Raw genomic sequence first — 15,712 nt, 5'->3', positions numbered from 1 at the left:
CTTTTTACCAAGACCTTACTTTAACAGATATCCCTTTAAGAGGTTAACCCCTCCCACTCCACCTAATCGTTACATCTGCCCGAGCCACCCCCAGGATGACTGTGAAGGAACTCACCCACCGTTAAGCTACTAGGCGGTGCCGTTTAACCATTCATTCAATTGGAATGGGCGTGGCTAGAATTGTTTTAAAGCGCTTAACGCAAACAAATGTTCTACCGCCACCGTTTCTATTTCATTGAACAATAATTCTTGTGAATGTGATTCAGCAAGTGGAATTTTCAGCGCAGCCTGCATCGAGGCTTGGAGGGGATTAATCAACGCTACCTTCCCAACAAGCTTTATTAGCCGGCAGACCAATTATATAACCGCATTATACAATAAATGGATCGCCATTAAAGCAAATGCAGTGACAAGAAGATATCGTTTCTGCACAGTTTGAGGGGAAAATGCACTTTCTGCACGATGCTTAAACAGGTCTCCATCTGCCTCTGCTGGCTGAGCTGGGTCTCGACTCCTTTCTCCTCCTCTCTCCTCCTCCTTCCTTTCCTCCTCCTCTTCCTCTTAGTTTCAGCCGAGCTGAAGGAACAGAGGGCTGACACTGCCTGCTTTAAGACTCGCCCCATTGTTGCGTAGTTTGCAAGAAAAAAAAAAACCCAACTGTCTACTCTCTCTTCTTGCTTCTATCCAGTCTAATTGGAACAATTTAGACGGAAGTTTGATCCGAATTCTGCAGCAGTTGGGAATTATGGTTCTGCAGAGAGTAATCCGTGCTGTCATCATGGGACCTCCAGGATCGGGGAAGGGAACGGTGTCTGCGCGCATTACCAAAACTTTCGGACTGCAACACATGTCTAGTGGGGACATTTTAAGAGCCAACATCAAGGAAAAAACAGGTATCATAAACCCAAAGGCATTGCATATTTAAACTATGAGATTTAGAAATCTCCATACCTTTTATTGTTTTTTTCCTTAAAAAAGTGTATTTCATTTTGCAGAATATGGTCACTTATTCTGCAAGCAGTGATAAGAGCACTACCCTTATACATTTCTTATCTTGCTGCTACATACCACAGATCAGTCGCATAAAACTGTGTTTTCTTCTCTTAAGTTGAAGCCAAGCAGGTTTGCAAGATTAATGAAGGTGTCCTTTTTAGGTTTATACTGCAAACATTTACACCAAAAACCTGAACTTTGGAAGGCGGTTGCTGCTTCTTAATTTCAACTTGGAGGGAGATAAAAAAGAGCAGTAAAGATAAGTGTAACTGTGAACTTTAGCTCCCTGGGAGGGTGGATTGCTGATACAGAAGTATGTTATAACAGCAGCACCACAAATAAATCACTATATGGGCAGAGAATGCGATATATACACAGAATTTTTATCTTAAGTTCTGCAGTTATAACCATTTAAAACTGAAGCAGTGTATAAAAATGCCTGACAGAGGCCAGAGGGACTAAATATATTTACGCAGCAAAAATGCAGGTTTAAGGGTTTAAACTGGATCACAGTCCTCGGTTATACATGAATGTTTCTGTTGAAGTCATCGAGCACATGGATTGATATTTAATTTCTTTGAGTAGGTATTAATAATGCCTGACTTAATTTTCCTGGCCAGTCGTTTGACTTGAACTGCTAATCTTTTGCGAGCCTGATCGTTCTGCACGTCCTCAATAATCATTCTAGAAGGAATGCACATTTGCATCCAGGTTTGAGGCTTTTCTCAGTACTAACCCTTTGCATTACAGTAGAGGAAGTTTAGCACCAATGCCCTTGATTTTAAAATAAAATTTCTCGTGCAAGCTGTTGACCTTCTCAAAGCTAACAGAGAAAACCTTCAAAAGTTATTGATGTGACGATTACCAACTTTGACCTTTTGCACTGTTTCATGTTCATATCGGCAACAGAGACAGGAAGTTTCTGCAAGACTTGTCAGAAAATGACTTCCTTCTGTTGGATTTTGACCTGCTCGAGTGAAAATGATAGAATAAAAGGTTTCTAAATGTCCTTTATCCCTGTGCTACTTGCTATGTTTTCTGCATAGCGCCTTGCAAAACTATTCAAATACCTCAGCAATGAGGGTTCATTAGAAATACAGCTGTTGTATAAAGGCCCCAGAGGTTTGTTAGAGATGATTAGTGAACCAACAGCACCATGCAGACCAAGGAACACAGCAGAGGAAAGGTTGTGGAGAATTTTAATGCAAGATTAGGTTATAAAACAATATCCTATGTTTTGAACATTTGCCAGAGGACTCCTCAATCCATCATCCTAAATTGGGAAGAGTTTAGCACAATTACAAACATTAAAGACATGGCCATCCACCTGGTCTGAAGGGGCGGGCAAGGAGAGCATTAATCAGAGAAGCAGCCGTTCTAACCACAGAGGAGCTGCAGAAATTCACAGCTCAGGTGAGAGAATCTGTCAACAGGGAAACATGACCCAGACACAAAACGCTATCTGTGGTGGAAAAGTAACACCGCACATGCCACTAAAAACACCATCTCTACTGTGAAACATGGTGGTGGTGGCATCATGCAGTGGGGACACTTTTCTTCAGCAGAGACAATAAAACTGGTTGGAGCTGATGGGAAGATGGATAAAGCTAAAAACAAGGAACACTGGGAGAAAAACTGTTAGAGGCTCATAAACATTTGCATACTTTCGCTTTGTCAAAAAAATTATTCTGTAATTTTTGACTGCCTTGAATTCTGTATTTTTTCTGTCTTCAGACTTTAAGTGATGTTTCTGATAGTGTACTTTGAGTTGTGTAAATAACACGTTTACTGTTCTGAAACCATTATCACGTTCCCACATGCAGTGCAGTGTTTGCAACCATAATTCATTGTTATTCGACCCAGTTTATTCCTCCATTCACTGGTGAAATATCCTCTGTGCCAGTTGGCTGCAAAACAAGTCCAGAATACAGGATCATCTGACCTCTGTGTTTAAAAGATGTGGAGGTGCTCTTTCTTTGGTAAATTCAGAAACTTTCTGTACTTCATCTGTTAACTGCAAATCTTCCCATGAAGATGCAGGAACATTTTTCTTCTGATTTGCATTTTTGCAAAGATTTTATTGCAGAAGGTCGTTTGCAGTCAAGCTTCGGTTTTGTTTTCTTTTAAACCTCAGCTGTAGTTGTGAACAGCTATAAATCAGATTACCAAACACAGTAATGTATCCCTGTTGCCGTTGACTGCTCTGAGGTCATCAATTATTCAATTAAATCCAGCTCAGAGGACCATATGGCAGCTGTTTGTTTTGAGAAGGTTTGAGGAGCCAGATTAAGGACAATTTCTTTGCGGTCTGAAGATTCGCTTGAAAAGATATTTGGGAACACACTTCTCTTTAGCAGCTGAAAACAGTAACATATGTCTTTCTGTGTGTGCTAAAACTGTTAAATAAAGACCAAGTTATCATTGTAGTATCTATGTTGAGAAGAACTAAATTTTACCATTTTCCAGCAGACTGTGACTTACATTTCTTTAATACTTGTTGAAACTAACAGTGTTGCTGCTTTTGACATCAACCATCTGCAACCATAAACATATTTTATTAAGATTTTATGTGATAGATCAAGACAAAGTAGTGGATAATTGTGTTTAAGGAAATATATTAATGGGTTTTATTTTATTATTTTTTACAAATACAATTGTAAAAAAAATAATAAAATAAAAATGTGGCATGCCTTTGTATTCAGTCCCCTCTAAGTCTTTGCACAGCCACATATTGTGGTAGTTACAGCAGGTGTTTCTGGATATATTGTATCTCTAGAAGCTTCACACATATAGAGACTGAAATTTTTGCCCGTTGTTCTTTGCAAGACAGCTGAGTCAGACTGGATGGAGATCAGACATCAGTTTGCCACAGATGCTCATTCAGATTTCTGTCTGGAGTTTGACTGGACCATTCTAGCACATAAGGATGGCATGATCTAAACCGCTTCATTGTGCCTTTTGAGAGTCATCATTCTCCTGGAAGGTGAACCTCCACCCTTTCAGCAGCCTTGGGTGTTCTTCCAGGACTGTTCTGTATTGAGCTCCATTCATCCTTCCATAAGCTCTGACGAGTCTCCTTATCCCTTATTAAGAAATTCATCCCATAGCATATAATGCTACCAGCACCATGTTTATGTTCCTGTGCTTGTGAGATTTTCAAAGTTTGGCATATTGTTTTATAACCTAACCCTGCTTTAAACTTCTGCCTGTCTGCTGTGTTCCTTGGTCTGCATGTTCTTTTTGTTCACTTATGTTCTCTAACAAACCTCTGAGGCCTTTGGAACAGCTGTACTTATATTGAAATTAAATTATATGCAGGTGGACTCTGTTTGAGGTGAATTTTGATGGCAATTGGTTGCTCTGGATCTTATTCAGAGGTATCAGTTAAGAGGGCTGAATATTAATGCCAACTACAGAATGTGACAATATGTGGAAAAAAGTCAAAGTTTATGAAGACTTTTGTTAGATAATCTTTGAGATCGTTTAAGATGCAATGAAAAAAGAAAAGGGACGATTAGCAAACATATAAACTTCAATCTTTATCTTGTGGCTTTGTTTTCCTGTGCGTCAGAGCTCGGCCTGTTGATGAAGTCCTGCATTGATCAGGGACAGCTGGTACCTGATGACATCATGTCTCGTCTCATCCTGAACGACTTGAGGAAGATAGACAACAGCGGCTGGCTGCTTGATGGTATGAGGCCTTATGACTTTTTTTCATTTGTTGTTTGTATTGGAAATGATTGCAGGGGGACCATGTTATCAGCATTGTCTGTTTGAAATCACACAACCCATGTGATCAACAGTTATTTCTAATTACTGATAAAACACTCAAGAGAGTCGTTGTGTTATTGTCACTTGTCTGTATGCAGATTTGGTTTTTCCCCTTGATTTACTTGCCTTCCTTAGATCTTTTTATCTGTCTTTTAATCCCAGGATTTCCTCGGACTGTGTCCCAGGCAGAGGCTCTTGATCATGTCTACTCTGTAGATACAGTCATCAACCTGAATGTACCTTTCCAGACCATCAAGGAAAGGCTGACCTCTCGTTGGACTCACATCCCCAGTGGCAGAGTCTATAATACAGATTTCAATCCACCTAAAGTTCCTGTAATTATTCCTTCTCTCTCATATATTTTGTATATCTGATGTTCACTGCACAATTGATCTAATAACCAGGAGAAAAACTGTATGTCAAAAATGAGTATTGCTGATTTGTTTCTGGGAAATGCTCACTTTAGATCTGTGGGAAATGATTCCCAGAAGCAGACTGAATAAACATTGATTTCTGACGAGGAGCTGTGTTGACCCAAAACAACATAAAGGTTGAATATTGCTGTGAGCAAAGAGGAGAGTGCTGAATGGTTCAACAGGTCACAGCTGTCATGTCAACTTAATCTGACCTTGTTAAAAGCTTGGCAGTAAAATAGAAACGGGGAAATAAAGCACAAGCTTCAATATTCCAGCAATCAAGTAAGTCATGAAGGGATGGTAAATAAAAAACAGAAAGCAGCACAAAAAGACAGACACATCATCGCTGGCAATCCTTTAGAGACTTGGTCTGAAGATGATCTGTGCCAGTCTTCGTTAAAAGACATTGGTAGTCTTGAGGACTTTTAAAAATCATGAAACAGAATGACAAAAGCTGCATGATATTAATTCCTCTACAGTATTGGTTAAAAAAGCCTTAAAATAAATGGTCGTCATGGAGACTTGGTGACCTATTTTCTTGCGGCCATTTCCCTTACTTGAATCTAATGTTCTCTTGTCTTACCCATTTGAAGAGTGGGTACAAACTTGAGCCTCTGTAGGGATTTTACATTGTTTGATCTGGGATATATGCTCCACTGAATAAATTAACTCTTTAAAAAGTTTTTTCCTAAAATTTGCAGTTTCAGATAGTAAAACATGAATTATTTTAAAGCTATTCACATGTCTCTGCCAAGGGAGCTAATAAATATGATGAGGGCTGGCATTTTCAAACTTGGACATATGGTTGCATGGTTCTTTTCTAGAGGCAACACGAGTGCTAGAGGTGAAAATGATGCATGAGGTCTGTCTCTTAATTAGTTCTTTTGATTTAAAAACATTTTAGTGTTGAGAGAGATACGTGGAAGAAGCTGCCTGCCACAAACTGAAATATCAGACATGAGAGGCAGAAAACACTGCCTCTGATTAGAGAAAGACTTATTATGGTTCAGATGGAAAGTAACATAAATGAGACATAACATGTCGGATAGATGATTTTTGAAATTGATGTTCCTTTGGTCACATATTGCCTCTTTTACATTTTTTAAAAAAGATTTCCTGTTCGCTGTTAAACAGCGCCACATTTGTGGTTCATGGTTGGCTCCTCCTGCACCAATTTGACAAAGGAAAATGTAACAGATCGAGACGCTAAATATGCAGTGGTTTTCTCTTTATTCTAGCTCAATAAGACAAAATCAGCTACTATCAAAATGTGTAAAAATGATCTATTCCCTGCTTACCATAATTGGAAAGTAAGATTTCAGAACTCTTTGTTTCCCTCTCGGCTGCAGAACAGCTGTTTAGAGACTGCATTTTCACTTCAATATTAAACAATTTATCTCTCAGCATTCTTTCCTATTACTATAATTATTGATGAATATATTAAATTGATATTTTTTTATTGAATCCTTTAATAATCTAATAATTACACGAACTTTAAAATTTAACGGTTATACAATAATTTGATTTAATCTTGTTCAATTATTAAATGATTACACACTTCTGTTATTATCAAAAAAAAATAAATAATGAATACATTTTATAATGTAATAATTTTAACTAACTAATAATCACGTTCCTACTAAGTTATTATAAACTGCACACTAATGCTTTTTGTATGCTTGGTATTCAGCAGTGATTTTAGATATAAATTATAACCAAATCTACAATTTGCAGATTTAATCAAATATGTTCAAAACATTATAAAAACTGGTATAAATAAACATGAGTATATCAAGTGTCGGCATGTTTTCATCCTCTCTTTCCAGGGTTTGGATGATGTGACAGGGGAGCCTCTGGTCCAGAGAGATGACGACAGACCACAGACGGTCACACGGAGACTGAAGTCCTACGAAACCCAGACAGAGCCCGTCCTAGAGTACTACAGGTAGACCTTTCTCGGATACAATGAAAAACATATATAGAATAAACTCCGTTCAGACAGTTCAGCTCAGAATGGATGGCGAATCTGATTTTTTTTTAATCAGTGGTTTTATTTTTCTTATCAAAAGAAAAAATGTCTACAAAGAAAACCTAAAATCTTGAATAATTATTAGCATCTATGATTAGTTTTTAGTTGAAGTGACTGCATTGGTGACAGCTTTTTAAGATACCTCGAAGCCACGCAGAATTGTTTCCAGTGTTTGCTTAAGACTCACCAGACTGCTTTAATAAGCATTTTTAGCCATTGCCATGAAACATATTGCTTCACCTTAATGGTTTTATGACTCTTCCATTAGGTTTTGGTATCACTCTTTTAAGGTCATAGACAGTTTGCATTTAGTACACCAAGGAGGAAACCAAAAACAATCATTTCCTGTTCTCCTGAAAGACGATCACACATTGGTTGGCCTAAGTCATGCGAGCACTTAAGGTGAAGCACAAATGTCTTTATTATCTGCTAAATAAACTAATTCAACTTATTCCTCATAAGAAATACATCCAGGATACAGTTTATTTATGCTTTGCTTTATCTAAATAATTTAAAGGATTTATTTTACATCACCCTTTAATTCTGGATGAGATAGCAGCATTAGAGCATTAACTCGAAGTGAAAATGCTTAAATGTAGGTAAAGGGTCAGAGCTAATGAACCCTGACCTCTCCACTCCCAGTGACCGAGTAGCAGTAAAATAATCACATTTCAAGGGAACTACGGGGGTGGGATTGCACTCTTCCTCATGTCATGTAGACAGAAACACACTCACCGGCCACTTTATTAGGTACACTTTGCTAGTACCGGGTTGGACCCCCTTTTGCTTTCAGAACCGTCTTAATCCTTCGTGGCATAGATTCAACAAGGTACTGGAAACATTCCTCAGAGAGTTTGGTCCATATTGACATGATAGCATCACACAGATGCTGCAGATTTGTCGGCTGCACATCCATGATGTGAATCTCCCGTTCCACCACATCCCAAAGGTGATGTATTGGATTGAGATCTGGTGACTGTGGAGGCCATTTGAGTCCAGTGAACTCATTGTCATGTTCAAGAAACCAGTCTGAGATGATTCGTGCTTTATGACATGGCACGTTATCCTGCTGGAAGTAACCATCAGAAGATGGGTACCCTGTGGTCATAAAGGGATGGACATGGTCAGCAACAATTCTCATGTAGGCTGTGGCGTTGACACGATGCTAAATTGGTACTAAGGGCCCCAAAGTGTTCCAAGAAAATATCCCCCACACCATTACACCACCACCACCAGCCTGAACCGTTGATACAAGGCAGGATGGATCCATGCTTTCATGTTGTTGAAGCCAAATTCTGACCATACCATCTGAATGTCACAGCAGAAATCGAGACTCATCAGACCAGGCAACGTTTTTCCAATCTTCTATTGTCCAATTTTGGTGAGCCTGTGCGAATTGTAGCCTCAGTTTCCTGTTCTTAGCTGACAGGAGTGGCACCCGGTGTGGTCTTCTGCTGCTGTAGCCCATCTGCCTCAAGGTTCGTCGTGTTGTGCATTCAGAGATGCTTTTCTGTATGCCTTGGTTGTAACAAGTGGTTATTTGAGTTACTGTTGCCTTTCTATCAGCTGGAACCAGTCTGGCCATTCTCCTCTGACCTCTGCCATCAACAAGGCATTCGCGCGCACAGAACTGCTGCTCACTGGATATTTTCTCTTTTTCGGACCATTCTCTGTAAACCCTAGAGAAAATCCCAGTAGATCAGCTAATTCTGAAATGCTCAGACCAGAACGTCTGGCACCAACAACCATGCCACGTTCAAAGTCACTTAAATCACCTTTCTTCCCCATTCTGATGCTCGGTTTGAACTGCAGCAGATAGTCTTAACTATGTCTACATGCCTAAATGCATTGAGTTGCTGCCATGTGATTGGCTGATTAGACATTTGCCTCAACGAGCAGTCTGCATTCACTTGTACTTTTTAAACTTTTCTACTTTTTAAAATGTTGCGACCACAAATTGAAATATATTATATTGGGATTTTGTGGTAAACCAACTCAAAGCAATGCAAAATTGTGGAAACGCAGGACAATTATTCATGGTTTTGAACGTTTTTCAATAAATAAAATCAGAGAAGTCTGGCATGCATTTGTAATCATTCCCAACCCCCTGAACAAATATTCTGCAGAACTGCCTTTTCTTACAATATTTATTAATAGAAAGACAAAGAACACCGTTCATCTTTGTATGTGGGGGGAAAAAAAACATTGAAAATTGTGTATCCTTTTTCCCCCTTCCACAATTATGTGCTACTTTGTGTTGGTCTATCACATAAAATCCCAAGAAAGTAGAATGATGTTTGTGAATGTAATGTTATTAAATGTGAAGAAGTAATTCTGCAAGGCACTCCATGTGTGACTCGCAGATCTACAGGGGTTCTTTAAAGGGTTTCCGTGATGTGAAAAAGAAGAGACCATAAAAAATCCTTTAAAAATCTTTCCACAAATAATTTTACATTTATCCTGTACATACAAATCTATAACTTGAGACACATTTTGATTCAATTTTAACATTTAGTCTTCTGTAGTAGGAGTCTGTCAGAATCTCACATTTGGTTGGTAATATACAGGGGTTGGACAATGAAACTGAAACACCTGGTTTTAGACCACAATAATTTATTAGTATGGTGTAGGGCCTCCTTTTGCGGCCAATACAGCATAAATTCATCTTGGGAATGACATATACAAGTCCTGCACAGAGGTCAGAGGGATTTTAAGCCATACTTCTTGCAGGATAGTGGCCAGGTCACTACGTGATACTGGTGGAGGAAAACGTTTCCTGACTCGCTCCTCCAAAACACCTCAAAGTGGCTCAATAATATTTAGATCTGGTGACTGTGCAGGCCATGGGAGATGTTCAACCTCACTTCCATGTTCATCAAACCAATCTTTCACCAGTCTTGCTGTGTGTATTGGTGCATTGTCATCCTGATACACGGCACCGCCTTCAGGATACAATGTTTGAACCATTGGATGCACATGGTCCTCAAGAATGGTTCGGTAGTCCTTGGCAGTGACGCGCCCATCTAGCACAAGTATTGGGCCAAGGGAATGCCATGATATGGCAGCCCAAACCATCACTGATCCACCCCCATGCTTCACTCTGGGCATGCAACAGTCTGAGTGGTACGCTTCTTTGGGGCTTCTCCACACTGTAACTCTCCCGGATGTGGGGAAAACAGTAAAGGTGGACTCATCAGAGAACAATACATGTTTCACATTGTCCACAGCCCAAGATTTGCGCTCCTTGCACCATTGAAACCGACGTTTGGCATTGGCATGAGTGACCAAAGGTTTGGCTATAGCAGCCCGGCCGTGTAGCTGACCCTGTGGAGCTCCCGACGGACAGTTCTGGTGGAAACAGGAGAGTTGAGGTGCACATTTAATTCTGCCGTGATTTGGGCAGCCGTGGTTTTATTTTTTTTGGATACAATCCGGGTTAGCAACCGAACATCCCTTTCAGACAGCTTCCTCTTGCGTCCACAGTTAATCCTGTTGGATGTGGTTCGTCCTTCTTGGTGGTATGCTGACATTACCCTGGATACCGTGGCTCTTGATACATCACAAAGACTTGCTGTCTTGGTCACAGATGCGCCAGCAAGACATGCACCAACAATTTGTCCTCTTTTGAACTCTGGTATGTTACCCATAATGTTGTGTGCATTTCAATATTTTGAGCAAAACTGTGCTCTTACCCTGCTAATTGAACCTTCACTCTCTGCTCTTACTGGTGCAATGTGCAATCAATGAAGACTGGCTACTAGGCTGGTCCAATGTAGCCATGAAACCTCCCACACTAAAATGACAGGTGTTTCAGTTTCATTGTCCAACCCCTGTATGTTCACTTTACCTGGCAAAAGTTCTTCAGATCTATCAGACTGCAAGGATATCTCTTTCTCCACAACTGCAGATTTTGACAGATTTACTTCTGGACATTGACTAGGCCATTTAAAAAGGTTGGATGTCTGCTTGGGCTCATTGTGATTTAGCTCTGCTAAATCAGTTAACAAAACTTGACAAAAACCTCAGTACCACCTGAAGAAAATTAATCTCGGATAATGACAATAACACCACCGTTTCATTGTGGGATTAGGTGATGTTCGGTGTCATTTTTGTGTAAAACACAAACATCTTTTGGAATCGTAGCCTAAAAGTTAAACTTTGGTTGCTTTAAGGCATAACACATTCTCCCACAGGATTTTGGGAGATTTTACCGAGGCTTGGATGTTTTTCCTTGGAATAAAAAACGACATTCAGCCTTTACAATGTCACTATTGTTCCAGATTCTCTCCAAGTATATTTGATTCTGAATGATTGCTTTGTCCAATGAGACCCTTTTGCTCCTTTGTAACCTCACTGTAAATGAACAACTTTCAGGACGATCCTATGACAGCTGAAGTTTATTTAAAGTTGACCAAAATCGATGCCAGGTGTAAATTTAAGAAGGCTAAATGTTAAAATTAACTGAAAAGATGCTTCAACCAAATATTAGTTTAAAGGTGTGTGCACTTATGCAACCAGGCTATTCCTGCTTTTTATTTCTTTCTCGTTCTACCGGATTTGTTTTTACATAAAAAAAAACCTGACATTTTAACAGGGTGTGTAGACTTTTGACAGCCTTTAGAAATATAGCAAACTCTTTTTTTCTTCTCTCAGGAGTAAAGGTGTGCTGGAGACCTTTACGGGGACAGAAACCAACAAGATATGGCCACACGTTGAAGCTTTCCTCCACAGAAAATTCTCCAGCCTCAGTCAAAAGGCTGCTTAGCCTCAGTTAAGAACAAGAACGCCAGAATTTTACTGATGGAAAACCACACTGTCCAATCAAAATGCAGCATGTTAATACTGGAGCACAGATGAATTGGGTTTTTAATAAAAGTTAAGCCCTTAAATTTGTAAATGGAGATTAAGCTATTTTACGGAGTAAAACTACTACATATGTTAGAAAAAGTATTTTTAAATCCAATCTTCGAGCTCCTGTGTTGTAAAAATAATTTGGGGGTAATTCAGATGAGTGTGTGCAAAACCTTTTTAAGGATTCGCTGTTAGTGTGTCCACTTTGTGCCTTTTATAAAGCCAGAAGCTAATGGCTGAATCGAAAATGAAGTTTTTGCAACACTACATCAGGGATTAGTTTGCACAAGTGACTGCAAGAAGAAGGCGGGAGCTTTCGGTACCCCCGGGTAAACACAACCAGCATTAGTTCTTCTCTTGTAATCCAAGCACACACTACCTGAGGCATCAGCAACAGACTTTTTTAAATGATAAATCCTGGATGGGAAGCTATTTTTTGTAGTGTAACGAGTGTGTACATCTGCCTAATGAGGACGTTTTCTGCAGTGGCTAGTTCCTCTAAACACAACATGCTGTTGGGTTTTAGTTCGATTTATGCACACGTGCCTTTTGCTGCCTTTCACCGGCTGTTTTGACAAAGATAGTCGGTAAATACATTTTTTTCCTCTAATCATGGACCAATTTAAATAATTTATAAACTGACATGTATTTTATAATTTTTAATTCTTACAACAAATGTGTTGTATAACAGCTTCTTTCAACCACCTCAGGTCTTACTAGTGATGCCTCTGAAACACCATTTTTTTTTAAGTCATAATCCATTCATTGTTGCTACTATATTCCTTGTGAGCATTTATTTTGTCTGACCCAACCGTGGAATAAAACATGAACACATACATAGACACAGGTTATGCAGGGTTAAATGTTGTTGGAAGGCATCAGCTTGCAGTTTTTGCACATTGTTCTGAATGTTTGCCCTGTTAGAAAAGCCTTAATAATGCTTCTATGGAGTGTGTTGTATGTGGTCATTCTGGTTTCTTAAACACTTTCATGCATTGCTGAAATACAGAAACGTTCTTTTCACATGCAACTCAGATATTTAAGAATCACAATAAACTTCTTGTACAGTGCACTTGAATGACGAGTTGTTTTTCCTTTCATTGTTTACATTTATTAACTCTGACAGCAGAACTGGAGCATCTGTCTGTGCCTGCAGTTTAATGCTGTGCTTCAAGGGGGCAATTTTAGTGTTAATGCCCCACATGCACTCTTATTGACCAAAACCAGACATCATACAGAACTCTATTGTTCAGGTTGTTGGAGATTAACTAATAAATAGATCTTAAAAGCCTTTAAACAAATGTATCTTTTATTCCTGGACCATAATCTTACACTGAAAATTGGACAAAAAACCAACTTTTAATTCAAGAACCCTTTATGGAGTGGAACAAACTCAAGAATTATTTTTAACCTTTTGTCACTCCTCAAAAACTGGAATAAAATAAATATAATTGAAGAATCTTTATTCATAAACATCACAATTTTAAAGTCGACCACAGTGTCCAGAAACTAATTATTAGTGATACACGACTTTGCTTTGAACTGAAGCATAAATATGACAAGACTACAAAAGGTTATTTGTCCTAGCTTCTCTTCAAAAAGGGAAAGATAAGAGAACATTCCATTCGAGACAGATGTGCATTAAGCTCAAGGTTCCTTCACATTTTCCAATTCAAAATTATTTAGCTGTGTTTTATTTACAATTCCAGACTTCAAATCAAAAGATTTTCTAGATATTAGAAAACAAAAATATTAAACTTTTTATTTTCTAAAATTTCAGTAATAAACACAAAGCTTCGGGCAGCCTCTGATTCAGCAGTGTGGTGTTTTTTTTTGTTTTGATTTCTGGACATTAAATTAGTTCTATTTTCAAAGATACTGTTTCAGAACCACATTTTTATTCTATAAACATGCTCTATAATGGTATACACCTGTATAGATACCAAAATTAAAATAAATACCAAAATTCCAGATAGGAATTTTGGGTTTTCATGAGCTGTATGCCACAATCATCCATATTAAGACAATAAAATACCTGAAATATTTCAGTTAGTGTGCAATGAATCTAAAATATAAGAATGTTAAATTTTCATCATGACATTATGGAAAATAACAAACTTTATCACAATATGCTAATATTTTGAGAAGGACCTGTAGATGCCAAAAATAGCAGCTACATTGCGCTTAAAAAACTAAAACAAAATGAGAGTCAGCTTAAGCTGGTGAATACGTTGGACAAAAACTGAAGTTGAGAAATGGGAACTTGGATCAAAAAAGATTCAAATTAAAAAGAAATCACAGTAAATATCACTTTAGTCTTTGGATATTCAGGTTTCCTAACTTTTAGATAATAGAACAAACTTTGGAAACTGATACATTTTTTCCTACAATTATAAAAAGGTAGGCAAATCAGATAAAGGATTCTCCAAAGCTCAACGTTAGAACTACAGCATTTAACCATTTAAGTGTGGGATTATTTGGGATACATTTTAGCAGGGATGCCAGTAGTCACAGCAGCTTAGCATGGAACCAAAACATTTTGCAGTAACTAAGAAATCTGAACTGAAACTATCTGTGTAATTATGCTGCTATAGGCTTAGGCTGCTGGAGGACATAACGACCACTTTCACCCTCTTCGCTACATTCTCACGCTACTCTCCAATTTTGCATTGTTTGTTGTTATTTCAGCTTTTAACCTTGTTCTCTCTATTCTCTTCCTAGAAGCTACACCTGGCCTGACTCTGTGTCTGCCTGTGACACCTTTCTGGAGAGGGGAATCGTCCGAGCTTCTGCTGGCAACAACTTAATGCTCACCCTCTACCGTTGATCCACATAGCCCTGTCTTTTAGTGTTTGACCCTTTCTCTCTCCTAGACATGACGATTGACTGAGCTTTTACTGTAACAAACTCTATGTGCTCTCTTTCAGACTCTAACCTTGAAAACTGGCTCAGAGTTTATCTGTTCTTTCTTTCTAGATGAAACGACTAAAGGAGCTACATCCATTAACATTTACTTTTCCTTCCCATTGAAAGTACTTCTGGATCAGTGCTTCTTTGTGTCTCTGCTCTGTTCTCTCAAACCCCCAGTCGGTTGTGGCAGATGGCTGCTCACACTGAGCCTGGTTCTGCTGGAGGTTTCTTCCTGTCGCTACATGCATGCTCAGTATGAGGGATTGCTGCAAAGTCAACGCCAGTGACTGTCTACTGTCTCTACATGCTCATCTGGGAGGACGGAATGCTGCAAGTCACTGACTGGATGCAATCTGCTGGGTTTCCTTAGATAGAAAAACTTTTTATCCAATTTGAATAAATAACTAACTCTGACTGCACTGTTCAGTGGTTAGGACTAATTGGAATGTATGTACCTGACTGTTGTGAAGTACCTTGAGACAACATGTGTTGTGAATTGGCGCTACATAAATAAACTGAATTGAATTGAACAGGTTTATGAAAACAATTTCAGGAGCAAAACCTGTCTTGCATAGCTGAGTTGTCATAGTGTGGAAAAAATATAGAAACAGCACAGAATGAGCCATGAATTTCTGCATCCTATCATTAGCCAATCAGTGTAATCTGATTAAAGCTAAAATCACATCACCCCATTAACTAATTCATAAGCAATCATCTCATTAACCTGAATGTATATGAAAAT

At 38.7% G+C, this 15,712-nt stretch overlaps 1 protein-coding gene across 1 annotated transcript; it reads left to right on the top strand.

Moving 5' to 3' along the window:
* Positions 1–375: 375 nt before the first annotated feature.
* On the top strand, positions 376–13,130 carry ak3 (adenylate kinase 3). The gene is made up of 5 exons (XM_047373650.1): positions 376–893; positions 4,565–4,684; positions 4,927–5,099; positions 7,007–7,125; positions 11,863–13,130. Exons 1-5 carry the CDS (start codon positions 746–748, stop codon positions 11,972–11,974), a joined length of 672 nt encoding a protein of 223 aa, XP_047229606.1. The 5' UTR covers positions 376–745; the 3' UTR covers positions 11,975–13,130.
* The last annotated feature ends 2,582 nt before the right edge of the window (positions 13,131–15,712 follow it).

This window comes from Girardinichthys multiradiatus, chromosome 8, assembly GCF_021462225.1.
Source record: "Girardinichthys multiradiatus isolate DD_20200921_A chromosome 8, DD_fGirMul_XY1, whole genome shotgun sequence".
Classification (NCBI taxonomy): domain Eukaryota; kingdom Metazoa; phylum Chordata; class Actinopteri; order Cyprinodontiformes; family Goodeidae; genus Girardinichthys; species Girardinichthys multiradiatus.
Note: the sequence above shows the minus strand (reverse complement) of the source record. Positions and strands in the feature narration are given on the sequence as shown.